The sequence below is a fragment of the Strigops habroptila genome, chromosome 9 (genome assembly GCF_004027225.2).
Source record: "Strigops habroptila isolate Jane chromosome 9, bStrHab1.2.pri, whole genome shotgun sequence".
NCBI classification, from domain to species: Eukaryota; Metazoa; Chordata; class Aves; order Psittaciformes; family Psittacidae; genus Strigops; species Strigops habroptila.
The window spans coordinates 22,833,042-22,845,135 of record NC_044285.2 but is presented as its reverse complement, the minus strand read 5'-3'; the positions used below and the strand labels follow the sequence as shown (position 1 = coordinate 22,845,135).

Here is a 12,094-nt window from a genome sequence, read left to right as displayed (position 1 = left end):
GGAAGATGCTCCAGGAGGTGTTTTGGAGCCTGGGCGGATGGGTGGAAGCTGGGCTGGTGCAGCCCACAACCGGCCCTGGGTTTATAAGGACCTGCCTTGTTTGCATCCTGGTGCAATTAAAACCAGGCAATGGCCCCATACCGCAGCTGTCCTCGCCCCATCCCTGCAGGAATTGCATGCAGGGATGTGTGGTGCCGGCTGAGCGGGGTCTGCATCCCAGCACCACGTCCTCCAACACTGCTCCTTCCTGCTTTAGTCAGAACCTACCAACACTTCACCATCTTCAGGCTGGGATTATTTGCACCCCAGATCTTTAGAACATGGTCCTGAAAAACTCTGTGGTCCCTCCTGCTGGTGCTCCAGGGAAAGCCTTGGGGATGAGGAGCATCCCTCCTCGGGAGCATGGTTCATCAGACACTGGTCACAGGCTGACTTGCAGGAAGGCCAACATGAATTATCTGTCGATATGCACTGCAAAAATGCACTTTGATTTAGGTTTTATTTATTTACTTTGCCCCTTCCCTCTGGATTTGGGCAGGATCCACATCACCGCCACCTCCCCTCGCCAGGAATGGGAACACGTTGACTCGCATGCCTGGCTAAGCACTGGCTGCAGGAACACCGCTGTCAGACCGCACACTCTGCTCGCTGCTGGGCCGTGCGTGGCGACCTCAAACCCTGTTTGGGACGTTTTTGGTCTCTGCCAGTCCCAGGGCCACTCTCCAGCTGGGCTGGGACGCCAGGAGATCCAAATGGATGTCTCAGCTCAGGGGGCACCTCGGAGCCTCCTCCCACTCCAGTGGGAGCGATGTGTAGCTCCTGGCGCCAGGAGAGGAGTGACGGCGCAATGCCTCATGCGATGTGTGCACCCCACAAGCCCCTTGTCCCCCGGCCAGTCCTGCACTGGACCTCCCTGCTCCAGAGCTTCAGCATCATGGGGTGGATGGAGTCGTGCCCGTGAAACCAGCTCTAAGGCCAGGGGCTTCCCATTTCGATGGATGGGGTGCCCATTGTCACAGGGTCCAGTGCTCGGTCTCCAGGTTTCCTGGGGCTTTTCCTTCTGCTCTGAAGCAGGAGCCTGTGTGCTGGTCCGTCCATGGTGGGCAGACACCTTGCCTGGTGCGGTAACCCCACGAGGAGCATCAGCTCCACCTGCAGACCTTGTCTTCCCGCTTCCCACCAGCCATCCCTACTCCGATGACAAACCCTTCTGCAGCACATTGGAAGGTGCATCTAGAAGGTGACCCCCTTGCTGGAGCAGCACCTTCTCGTCCTGCCTGCTCGTGCCTGGAGGACGAGGAGGAGCAGCAGGATGAGTCCTGCAGCCACTCTTCTCCCTGCTCCGAAGGGGCTCACGGCAGGGCCTGAGGAGGGACGTGTGATCGAGTCCCACCTCCTGTGTGACAAACCGAACCTCTTCATCAAGAGCTTGGAGGTTGATGTTTGAACTCAGCATTGGGGATAAAGCGATGCCTCTTCTGCACTGGGGAGGGGGTTGGTGGTTCGAAGCTTTGGGTTGCTTCACCTTGAACCTTTCATGGGGAGCCCGGGGCTGGCCTCTTCCTCCCCACGTGCTCCAGAGGGTTCTTTGGGGCCCGCCTCCGTGCTGGCTGGAGAAGCGTGGAGGACTGAGGCATCGTCTGCAGTGAGCGGGGCAGACAGGAGGCCATACACTGCTGCCTCTGCTGCCATCCTCCTCCTCTGCATCCCCGGGAGAAGCGCTGGCCTGGGAGGACACTGCTGGCAGGTGAGAATTTGGGATGAGGTGAGGAGGAACTGCGCTGTGCCTGGGGGCTGAGAGAAGAGCTGGCAGCTCAGGCAGGAGCAGGCAGGGCAAAGTGATGGAGAGGGGATGGGTGCAGTGGGTGGGCAGAGCTGGGGGTGCCTGGGGAGCCCCAGAAAACAGGCGACGAGCCCAGAGGGGCTGGAGGGGTGCCCATGGGAAGCCCTGGCTCTGCTCCAGCCCCTCTCCAAGGACCACACGGTTGAAGGCTCTGAAGGGCAGCTCGCTGTGGGCAGCACTGGGCCTGCCCCTGCTCCCAGCTCCTGCACCGGCCCCCAGCTCCTTTATTGTCCATCCTCCAGCCCCAAGCCCCCAGGTCCGGATTTGGGAGCCACTGAGGATCCTAATTGTAACTGGAGACAAAGAGAGCCGGTGTTTGCGTGCAACACACTGCTCCGACAGCCCGTGCCTGCAGAGACAGCAGCTGCACCAGGATGACCGTGCTGCGGGGGCCTGGGATCCTCAGGAGCCTGGGGCTGGAGCGGCCACTGATGCCCAGCCGCAGGCATCGCCCTGGCTCCTGGCTGCAGCTCCACAGGGTGAGGGCTGCCACTCTCTGTGGGGATGCAGGGAGGGATGAGCAGAGCAGAGCAGCCCCTGCAGGGGCCCAGGACAGGATGCGGTCAGAGAGTGGGGTTGCGAGGGGGGCCAGGGCAGCTGAGCCAGCCCCGCATCTCCTGTGGGCACAGCACAGGCATGAGAGTGTCCCGAGGAGGGTGTCCCACGGAGGGGGTCCCAGCCCTGCTTTGTGCTCCCGGGCTCTGTGGGCTCGGGGTGTCTCTGTGTGCAGAATGACTGACTGTGACCTCTGCGGTGGCTGCATTCAAACGAAAGCTGCTTCCACAGCACTGGCCAGGGCACCCGTCGCTGTGCCACTGCCTGCCGTGAGGACATCTGTGTGAAGAGCCTCCGCTCACCCCCCGCTCTGCCTCAAACCTGCCGCTTTAGGACCCTTAATTCCCGCCCCCCTTCCCCGGAGGTTTTTGAGGCTGTGGCTCTTCCAGAGCCTGGCCAGGCACCCCCCGGCTCTGGGCTACTGCTGGTTTGGGGCTCAGTTCCCCAGTTTCCCCGGGTTTTGGGGCCCAGCGCAATGCCCAGGTCCCTGCAGGGACTTGGAGGTTGATGTTTTGAACCCCACACTGGGGCCAAAGCGACTCCACCTCTGCACTGGGGAGGGGGTTTCGTGGCTTGAGGCTTTGGGAAGCTTCACTCTGGGGATCCCCTGCTCCCCCACCACCTCTGGTGGCCCTGACATCCCTCCCTGGCACCGATGTGCCCAGCACATCGCTGTGGGAACTGCAGGGTGGCAGCAGGGACAAAGTCATCAGGGGGGTACAGGGACTTCCCCTCCCCAGGCAGAGACCCGTCACCTCCAGGAGACCCTGAATGTGGCATTGCAGCACGACACACCCCGGGCGGGTGACAACGGGGCTGGCGGCTGCTCCAAGCCCGGGGTGGGCAGCGGCCGGTGCCACCGCGGGCACTGCGCCGCTGCGGGTGCGAGGTCCCGGCTACAGCATCTCGGCGGAAATCTCTCGCTCAGGTTGTGCCGTGCTGGATACGGCATCTCCATGGAAACCCTCCCGCTCCGGCGGTGCGGGCTCGGGAGATGCCATCTCCACGGAAACGCGGCTGCGGCGGACGCCGGGATGCGCTGCCCGGGCACCGGGTGCCACCGCAGGAGGGTCGGGGGTGTCCGGGCACCCCCGGCCGGGCCCACCGCGGAGGCTGGAGAGGGTCTGGCGGAGCGGGGTCGGAGCACAGGCCACCCTTGTCCCGGCCCAGGGGGAAGGAAGCACCGGGAAATTGGGAATGGGGCGGTCCCCTGCCTAAAACACCAACGTAGCCCTTCCTGCCCTGCCCCACTCTCTCATGCTGTGCCAGGCAGAGCCTCCCTCCACCGTTGTGTTTTGGGGGGGTGTCACCTCCTCTCCTCTCTTCTCCTCTCCCACCCCGGGGCTCAGCCAGGCTCGTTCTGGGGAAGACCATTCCCTACGCCACACGGGCTGGGAGTGATCAGGGACACGGAACCCCCTGCTCCCAGCGAGGAAGGGTGGAGGATCCCCCCGACCCCGGGGGGGCCCGGGGAGGCCCTGGCTCTCGCACCCCCGTCCCGTGGCACGGGAAGAGGAGCGCTGGGATTTCACGCTCAGAACTGGCCCAAGCAAAATATTTTACAGGTTATTTATAGCCTGCATTAAAAAAACTAAAGCCCAGCGCCAACGTGAAGAACCAGCCACCAAAAAGCCTTTTATTTGTTGATTTTAAATGTGCCTTTTACTTTCATTCTGCTCCCGCCACTCTCGCGGTGGGTGTTTGGGGCTCCCGCGGGCTCGGGCACTGGCGCTGCCCGGCGGGGTCCCCGCACGGGGCGGCGCGGGGGGACACCGGGGGCACAGCGCGCCGGGAGAGGCCGGGCCCCGCTGCCCGCTCCCGCGCGTGCGGCCGGGCCGGGATTAGCCCCGCTCCGGCTTTGACGTAGCCCCGAAAGTAGGGCAGGGGGAGCGGACCGCGCCGCGCGGCTCCCGGGGGAAGCGCGCGCACCCGCACCACGGGCCCCGCCAGCACCGGCCGCGGGGGGGCCGGGGGGGGGGGGTTTGCTCCCGGCACCGCAGCTCCTGGTACCACCGGCCCGTGCGGGAGGGAGGGAGGCGCGCGGGACCCCGCCACGGGAAAGACAAGGACCAGGCCTGCGGCAGCGGCTGCCCCGCGCCCCGCAGAGCCCCCGGCCCAGTTCCACCCCTGCGGGGGACTCCCCAGCGCTGGCTCCTCTCCCCGCAGCCCTGGGAGAGGATTCCCAGTCGGCATTCCCAGCACCCTCCTTCCTGCAGCCATCCACAGAGCTGGAATTGTGTCTTCATTAAAACCCCAGCGCTGATATCCCTGTGCCCAGAGGGTGCCCCCGCTGTATCTGTGCCCCTCTAACCCATCCCCAGCAGCTCACACTGGTGCTTTCTACGCCTATTTTTGAAGCACCTCTGGGTAGATTGAGATGAGATCTTGGGAAGAAGCTCTTCCCCTGGCAGTGTTCAAGGCCAGGTTGGACACAGGGGCTTGGAGCAACCTGCTCTGGTGGAAGGTGTCCCTGCCCGTGGCAGGGATTGGAACTGGATGAGCTTTAAGGTCCCTCCCTCCCAATCCAGCCTGTGGTTCTGTGATTCTACGGTAATGGAAGCCCCAGTTCAAGCCCAATCCAGCCCAGTGCTAAGCAGCCAGGGTTGGGAGCTGGGCAGCCCATCACACCCAGCAGGCACCATCTGGAGAGCAGGAAGGGAGAGCCCCAGGTTGGGCAGACGAGGGAAGCAGCCACAAAGAGGGACAGGGGTACCACAGGGATCTGGCAAACTGGGGCCATGGGGAGCTGCAGGGAGGTGGAGGTGCGGGCAGAGGGGCTGCGCTCACCTCCGGCCTTCCCCTGGCTCTGGGACACTTCGGCTTTTACTAAAGCAAAAAGACCCCCCCTTGCACCCCCGACAGCCCGGGGCGAAGGGTTCCCGTGGCCGTTGGTGCAGGCAGGGCAGGGGAAGCCGGGCTCCGAGCTGGGGCCACCAGCCCTGTGAGGGGTTCTCCTGCATCACACGGAAACGCTCCGCGCTTCCTCCCCTCTTTTCTCTCCAGCCCCGGGTACGTTCACACAGCGCGGCCCCGGCGCAGCCCTGCACTATCTGGGCACCCCAGGGGCTATGTGGGGCCGGTGACACCCAGGCTGGGTCCCTGGCAAGGGCACAGCCCCAGCAGAGCTGACACTGCAGCAGCCACCACCCCGGGGAGGGTGCCAGCAGCCGGAGCAGGAGCCCTGTGCGGTTTTGGGGTGGGTATATGGGAGTTATGGGCACCCACTCTCAATCCCATGGGTGCCTGTGGCCCAGCCCCACTGGATGGCACCTGGGTGCCCTGGCTGCAGGGAGAAGGGTGACTGCAGCGGCTCTGCCCCAGCGCCAGGGAGCAGCCCAGGGACCCTGCACGGCTGCTCCCCAAGGGCAGGCTGCAGTGCCAGCGCAGAGTACAGCAGCATCCCTGGGATGAGGAACACTAATTCCTGGGAACAGCAGCCGCTTCAGCCTAGGAAGCAGTCCCCTGCCTGGCCTGAGCACAGCGCAGGTGAGAAAAGGGAGGAGAGGCCAGGGGAGATCCCTGCCCGCTCCTGTCCCACCATGAGGCTCCAGCACGGGACACACCAAGCACCTTGCTGTCACCCTCTGTGGGGTGCAGTGGGCCGGGAAGCCTGGCTCAGCGGCAGGAAGAGGGCAGGGTGGCTGGGTGAAACCACCTCCAAGCCCTGTGTTCCAGCTCATGGGGTCCAGCAGAGCGGGGCAGAGGTTACTTCAGAACTGCTGGTGGATGTGAGGAGCGGTGCCCCAGGGCTGGGCCCAGCACAGCCGGGCTGGGAGAAAACCTCTTCAGCCAAGATCAAGAAATACCGTGTTATATATATGTCATATTTATATATATAAAAAATGGGGGTATGAAAGACAGGAGCCCCCGGGCAAAGTGAGCCCCAGCACTGAGCTCACCTCTGCGCCTGCTCCCAGCCCCGGGCAGCAGCTCCAGGCCCCCCCCGCGGGCAGAGGCCGTGCAGGGGGGCACAGCCCAGGCACGGGCCCGCACGCAGCTACAGCCCCATCCTGCCGCGGCGCCAGCCCCGCTGCGCCCCCTGCCCAGGCACCGGCTCCAGCGCGGGCCTGGCCGCAGTGGGAATGTCCTCGGCAGAGATGGGCTGGATGATGTGGCCGCTGCGGGTGATGACACGGGGCGCTGTCAGCTTCTGGAAGGCGCGCTGCGTGTTCCACGTGGCGCCCACGGGCGCCCGGATGCTCTGCTCAAACTGCTGGTGCCTCTCAAAGGGGAAGGGCAGCTCGCTGACCTGCGGGGAGCAGCGCAGCGGGGTCACCCCCTGCCAGCACCCCGCGGGCTGCTCCCACCCCACGCTGCTGCTGGCTCCCGCTCACCCAGGACCTGCTCACACCATTCCCTGCCCGCTGACCCCTGGCTCCATCCCTTCTGCCAGCAGATTCCAAGAAGGGCTATCACAGCCAGGAGCAGTGCTGGGAACTCCTCTTCCCTCCCTCACCCTGCTGGCCTCTGGGCTGTCACAGCTGGAGGCCCAGCAGCTGGGCAGCGAGTACAGGCAGGGACGTGGGACATTTTGGGAATGGGTCACAGGAAGGTTCTGGAGTGCCCGTGGGGGCTGCACATCACCCACCTGATGTGCTGCTGCGTAGATGTTGCGCTTTTCACTCATGATGACGTGGGGCAGGTGCTGATCCTTCCTCGGAGGCGCCGGCGACGGCTTGAGCAGGAACCTGCCGGCACACACGTGGTCAGCACCGGGGCCAAGCCGGGGCACTCGCGTGGTCAGCACCAGGGCCGGGGCCCACTGCCGCAGCTCTTCACACTCACCGCTTTATCTTCCTGGTGCTGGGCTTCAGGCCTGAGCCCCCCCACTCGCCCCAGCCCGGCAGCACCAGGTTCACCGGCTGCGGCTTCGCATCCTGCTCCGCCTTGTGCTTCTCCCGGCGGAAGTCGGCGACCACGTCATCCCCGGCAAAGGCCTCCGTGATCACCCCGCGCTGGTCGATGCCTCCCTCCTGCGGAGAGCAGGGTCAGGCCCTGCAGCCAGCCTGGCCGCGGGACGAGGGCCCGGCGGGTCCCGCTCACCTCCTCCTCCAGCAGCACGGGCAGGCTGGGGCACTGAGCCTCCTGCGCCCGCCCCTCCAGCACGGCCTGCAGGCTGATCAGCTGCTTCTTCTGGGCTGCTGCCTTCTTGGCAGGCCTGGCCCCAGCTCTGCCTTCCTCCTGCTGCCGCCGCGCTCCCGTCTCTGCTTCTGCGGCCACTGGCTGCTGCGCTCCTGCCTCTGCTCCTGTGGCCACCGGCTGCCGCGCTCCTGTCTCTGCTCCTGTGGCCACCGGCTGCCGCGCTCCTGTCTCTGCTCCTGTGGCCACCGGCTCCTCCACATGCTCCTCCGAGGCCAGAGCCTCAACATCCTCCATTGTCCGCGCCCGGCCCAGCTGCTGCCAGAGCAGAACCCCCTCCTGGGCACCGGCAGGCGGCTCGATCCCTGCACTCGGCTCGATCCCTGTGCTCGCCTCTGCCTCGGCGCAGACGGGGGGGACAGGGATGTCCCCCAGAGGTTCAGAAACTGCCTCTGTCGCATCAGCACCTGCGCATTGAGGCAACAGGTGAGAAACAGTCACCCAGGAGGAGGGAACAGGAGGGTGAAGCCCCCGCGCCCCCCGTTCCCTTGGCCAGCCCTGCAGCACACCAGCCCCTCCCTGCTGGGGCTGCAACCTCCTCACCTGGTCCCTCAGGGCTCCCTGCCCGCTGCTGCCGCACGTGCCGCTTCTGCGCAAAGTCTTGCAGCAGAGCTTCCTCCTCTGACATCTCCTCTTCCTCCTCCTCCTCCATCTCCTCCTTGCTCTCTGCAGCACCAGGCTCCAACACGTCTCCCTGGCCCTCCTGTGCCTCTGGCTCCTTGGCTGGGCTGCTGGGTTTGCCCAACAGCCAGGGATTTGCTCTGCTGGTGCCCATGGGGATGGTGGGGATGGTCACTGACATGAGGTCCTCCTCGGGCACATCGTCTGGCTTCTCCTCAGGCAGCTCCACACGCACCTTCTGCATCAGCTCCTTGTTCTTGGCCAGCTGCTCCTGCATGGCCTTGCGGGCCTGGGAGGGGATCGCAAGGTGTCTGAGGCAGGCCAGAAACAACACACCCACCCCTCCTCGGCTGCCTCCCCCTTCCCCAACCAGCACTGGAGACCTTGCTGTGGCCTTTCAGTGTGTAACACTGGCTTACAAGGAAGAGAGAGACTTCATACCAAGGTCTGTAGTGACAGGAGAAGGGGCAGCTGCTTTAAACTAAAAGGGCAAGTTTAGGTTAGATACAAAGAAGAAAAGAGAAAGAAGTTGTATGATGAGGGTGCTGAGGGGCTGGCACAGGGTGCCCAGAGAAGCTGTGGCTGCCCCATCCCTGGCAGTGTTCAAGGCCAGGTTGGACACAGGGGCTTGGAGCAACCTGCTCTAGTGGAAGGTGTCCCTGCCCGTGGCAGGGGTTGGAGCTGGAGGAGCTTTAAGCTCCCTTCAACCCAAACCCTTCTGTGGTTCTGTGAGCTCACCTCCAGGTCGTACTTGGCTATAATGGCCCTGGAGCAGGCCCACTTTCCCTTATTCTGGTGCTTAAGGCTCATCCGCTCCTGGGGGGATGAAGAAGAGAGAAGCATCAGAACGAGCACCCTCACGAGCGCGGACTTCCCCCGCGGGGGGGGGGAGAAGCGCAAAAGCAGCACCTGCATCCTGAGCTGCTCCAGCTCCTCCAGCCTGGCCAAGGCGGCCTCAGGGTCTGACTTCTGCAGCAGCTCAAACTCCTTTAAGGCCTTGCGCCTCCTGCTTTTCTTCAGCATGCGATGGTACCTGAGCACAGGGGCAGCGAGTGGGGCCTCAGGTGCCGGGAAGGCCCTGGGGACGCCGTGTTTTGGCCATACCCCCACACCGGGCAGGACTCAGCCCTCTCCAAGGGACCTTACTTCTTGCTCTTGATCTTCTTCTCTCGCCGAGCCTTGGCTTCGTAGTAGGACTGCACGACCCGAGCCTTCTGCAGCTCTGCGCGCCGCTGCCGGGCCTGCCAGCGAGCACAGAGTGAGGGCAGGCGCCAAGGAAGAGGCTTCCAGAGCCAGGGCGCGGCGGGGGGGCACCCACCTCCTCCAAGCTCATCGCCTGCAGCGAGGCCGCCTCCTCCGGCATCAGGAGCGGGTCTGTGATGGGCTGCTTCGTCTTGTGGAGCAGCCCAAAGATCTCCTGCTCCAGGGGAGTTCGGGCCTGTTGGGACAGAGCAGACACAGCAAGACGATGGCCATGAGAAGAACCACGAGAGCCAACGCTCCCCCAGATGTCCGTGTCCTGGTGCCCTTGAGCAGGTCCATAGGAGGGCCCAGAGAAGCGTGTCCCCTCCAGCCGGGGCTGAGGTCACAGCCCTGCCCAGGGTCCCGAGGAGGGCAGAATTCCTCCCAAGGAGAGGGAGAGGCTCACAGTGGGGAGGCAGCACTGGCTGGGTAGCACTGGGCACAAAGCCCACAGCAGTGTCCTGGGCCATGCGACACCGTGTCCTGCTGGAATGGAAAGGGACCTTTGGGCAGGTTGAGGTGAGCTCACTGGGAGCTCAGCAGGGACTGCCTCTCACCAGAGCATCTGTGCAGGTGGGAGAGCTCTCGGGGAGGCCAGTGACTCTCCTGCCAGCAGCACAACCCTCATGGGAACTCGTGTTTGAACCAAAAGCATCCTTGTTTTGTAATGAGGATTTACAGGTGCACAGGCTTTGGCAAACTGGACCCCCTCTGCCTCAGCACACGCGGCCAAGGGCCACGAGCAGGCACCTGGCTCAGCACAGGGACCAAAAACCTGCAGACTCAGCATGTGTGTCTCAAGCAGAAAGGCTAAGAGGAGGAGAGGGAACAGAGCAAACCCTCTGCTCATGCCTTACCCAGCCCCTCGCAGGGGGTCTGCTGCACATGAGGAACATGGAATACTTCCCTTTGAATCTTCCCCAGGTCAGCATAGAAGCACTCAGCTTTCCTCAGCGACAGGCTGGGCCTTCCCCACGCCTGCTTCACCCCTCCTCCCGCAGCCAGGAGCTGCGCCACGGAGCCCGGGAGCTGCGGGACACATGGCAGCACCCACCTTCCAGGCTGACACCGCCTGCTCCAGGGGCACAACCGTGGCAATGTCCTGCTTGAGCGGGAACACCAGCTGCTCGGCGCGCCGGTTCTGCAGCACGACCTGCTGCCATTTGCCCACGTCTTTGGAGGTCGTCACGTAGGCGGCTTCCCTCACGACCTGCACGCAGGGGTGGGGAGGGAAACGGGTGAGCAGGGGAGGGCCGAGGTGAAGAACAAGAGCCTGCTGGCATCAGAGGGCACCCGGGGGCTGCTGCCCACTCACCCGCTTGGCCTCCTCCTTGCTGAGCGGCAGCTCCACTGCCGCCTTCTGCTTCACTCGGGTCAGCTCTTTCTTCACGCCGCTCAGGGCGGATTTGGGGCGGATGGGCTGCAGCAGCTCCGACAGAACCAGCTTCTCCCCGGCCCCTGCACGAGGTCCCGCACGTCAGCGCAGGCACAGCACTGCTGAGCCCAGGGGCTGCAGCTGCACCCACCGCAGAGCCAGGGTGGCTGCAGCAAACCCCGGGCCCCCGCGGGTCTCACCTTTGGTGCTGACGTTGAACTCGGACACCTGGGCGCTCGCCTCCGTGCGCTCCGCCAGCCTCCGCCTGCGGCGCGGGACGGAAAATCAACCAAGGGGCGCCCCACGTCCCCCCGGAGCCGGTGCCCGCGGGGACTGAGCCTCTGCTCCAGAGCCCCCCTGGGCAGCCCCGCAGGGCCCACGGGGAGGGAGCGCGGCCGCTGCCAGAGCCCCGGGGCCAAGCCCCGGCCCCCCCCACTCACCGCTTCCGCCCGGACAGGGAGCTGATCGCCTCCAGGAGCCGCCGGTGCCGCCGCTCGCCCTCCTCCTGCCCCTGCCGCAAGGCAGGCGCGGTTACAGGCCCCGGGCCAGGCTGCCGGGAGCGACGCCTGCTCCCGGTGCCCCGGCCCCGCCCCGGGCCCCGGCCTGCGCCCTCCCAGCCTGTCCCGTCCCGGCCGGGCCGCCGAGCGCCGTGGGGCGGAGGATCACGCGGAGCTCCGCAGGGCGCCTCGGGGAGACCCTTCCCTGGGTTCCGCCTCACCCGGGTCTCACCTCATCCTCCTCCTCCTCCTCCTCCTCCTCCTCCCCGTCCCCACTCTCGCTCCCCGCCGCCACCTCCGTTCCCAGCCACTCCTCCGCCATCGCGCCGCACGCCGAGCGAGCCACAAAGCGCCGCGCCGCGTCGTACTGCTCCCCGCGCGACCTGCCGGAAAGCGCGCCGCTTCCGCCCGGGCTGCCGCAACCCGCCGCGCTTCCGCCCGCCGGCCGGGCCTGACGTCACGGTTGCCGTGGCAGCGGGGCCGGGGCAGGCTCCGCGGTTCTCCCGGTGCGGGCCGGTGCCGGGCTCAGCACCGGGACGGGCCGGTCCCGTCCCCATGGCAACGGCCGCGGGAGGACCATGCCCCCGGCTCGGGGCGCCGTGCCCTGCCCTCACGGGCAAACCCACGGGCAGCATCGGCGGAGAAACGGGGCCGCGGCCCCGACACGGGGTGGGGGGGTACCGGAGGGGGAGACCACCGGAGGGGGGGGGACCCGCCCCGCGCAGCCGCTGCCGCCGGCCCCTCCCTCGGCCACGTGCCGGTCCCCGCCCCCGGCCCCGCCTCCCCTTGTCCGCACCGGGGCGGGGCGGGAAGGGGGGGGGG

The 12,094-nt window shown here is 65.7% G+C and overlaps 1 protein-coding gene across 1 annotated transcript; it reads right to left on the bottom strand.

The window, feature by feature from the left end:
• Window positions 1-6,193: 6,193 nt before the first annotated feature.
• Window positions 6,194-11,829, bottom strand: UTP14A (UTP14A small subunit processome component). Its single transcript, XM_030498090.1, has 15 exons — window positions 11,729-11,829; window positions 11,505-11,655; window positions 11,216-11,325; window positions 10,976-11,040; window positions 10,716-10,858; window positions 10,455-10,610; window positions 9,477-9,596; window positions 9,305-9,399; window positions 9,068-9,191; window positions 8,897-8,974; window positions 8,081-8,447; window positions 7,442-7,944; window positions 7,184-7,371; window positions 6,987-7,086; window positions 6,194-6,647 (listed from the first exon to the last, which is right to left on the bottom strand). The coding sequence occupies exons 1-15, from the start codon at window positions 11,827-11,829 to the stop codon at window positions 6,396-6,398; spliced, it is 2,553 nt and encodes an 850-aa protein (XP_030353950.1). The 3' UTR covers window positions 6,194-6,395.
• Window positions 11,830-12,094: the final 265 nt, after the last annotated feature.

Coding starts and splice junctions, on each gene's coding strand:
- UTP14A (XM_030498090.1), bottom strand. CDS start 11,829: ATGGGGACGGGACCGGCCCGTCCCGGTGCTGAGCCCGGCACCGGCCCG. Junction 10,859..10,975: donor GTTCAACGTCAGCACCAAAG/GTGAGACCCGCG, acceptor GACCTCGTGCAG/GGGCCGGGGAGAAGCTGGTT. Junction 6,648..6,986: donor TCTACGCAGCAGCACATCAG/GTGGGTGATGTG, acceptor TGCTCCCCGCAG/GTCAGCGAGCTGCCCTTCCC.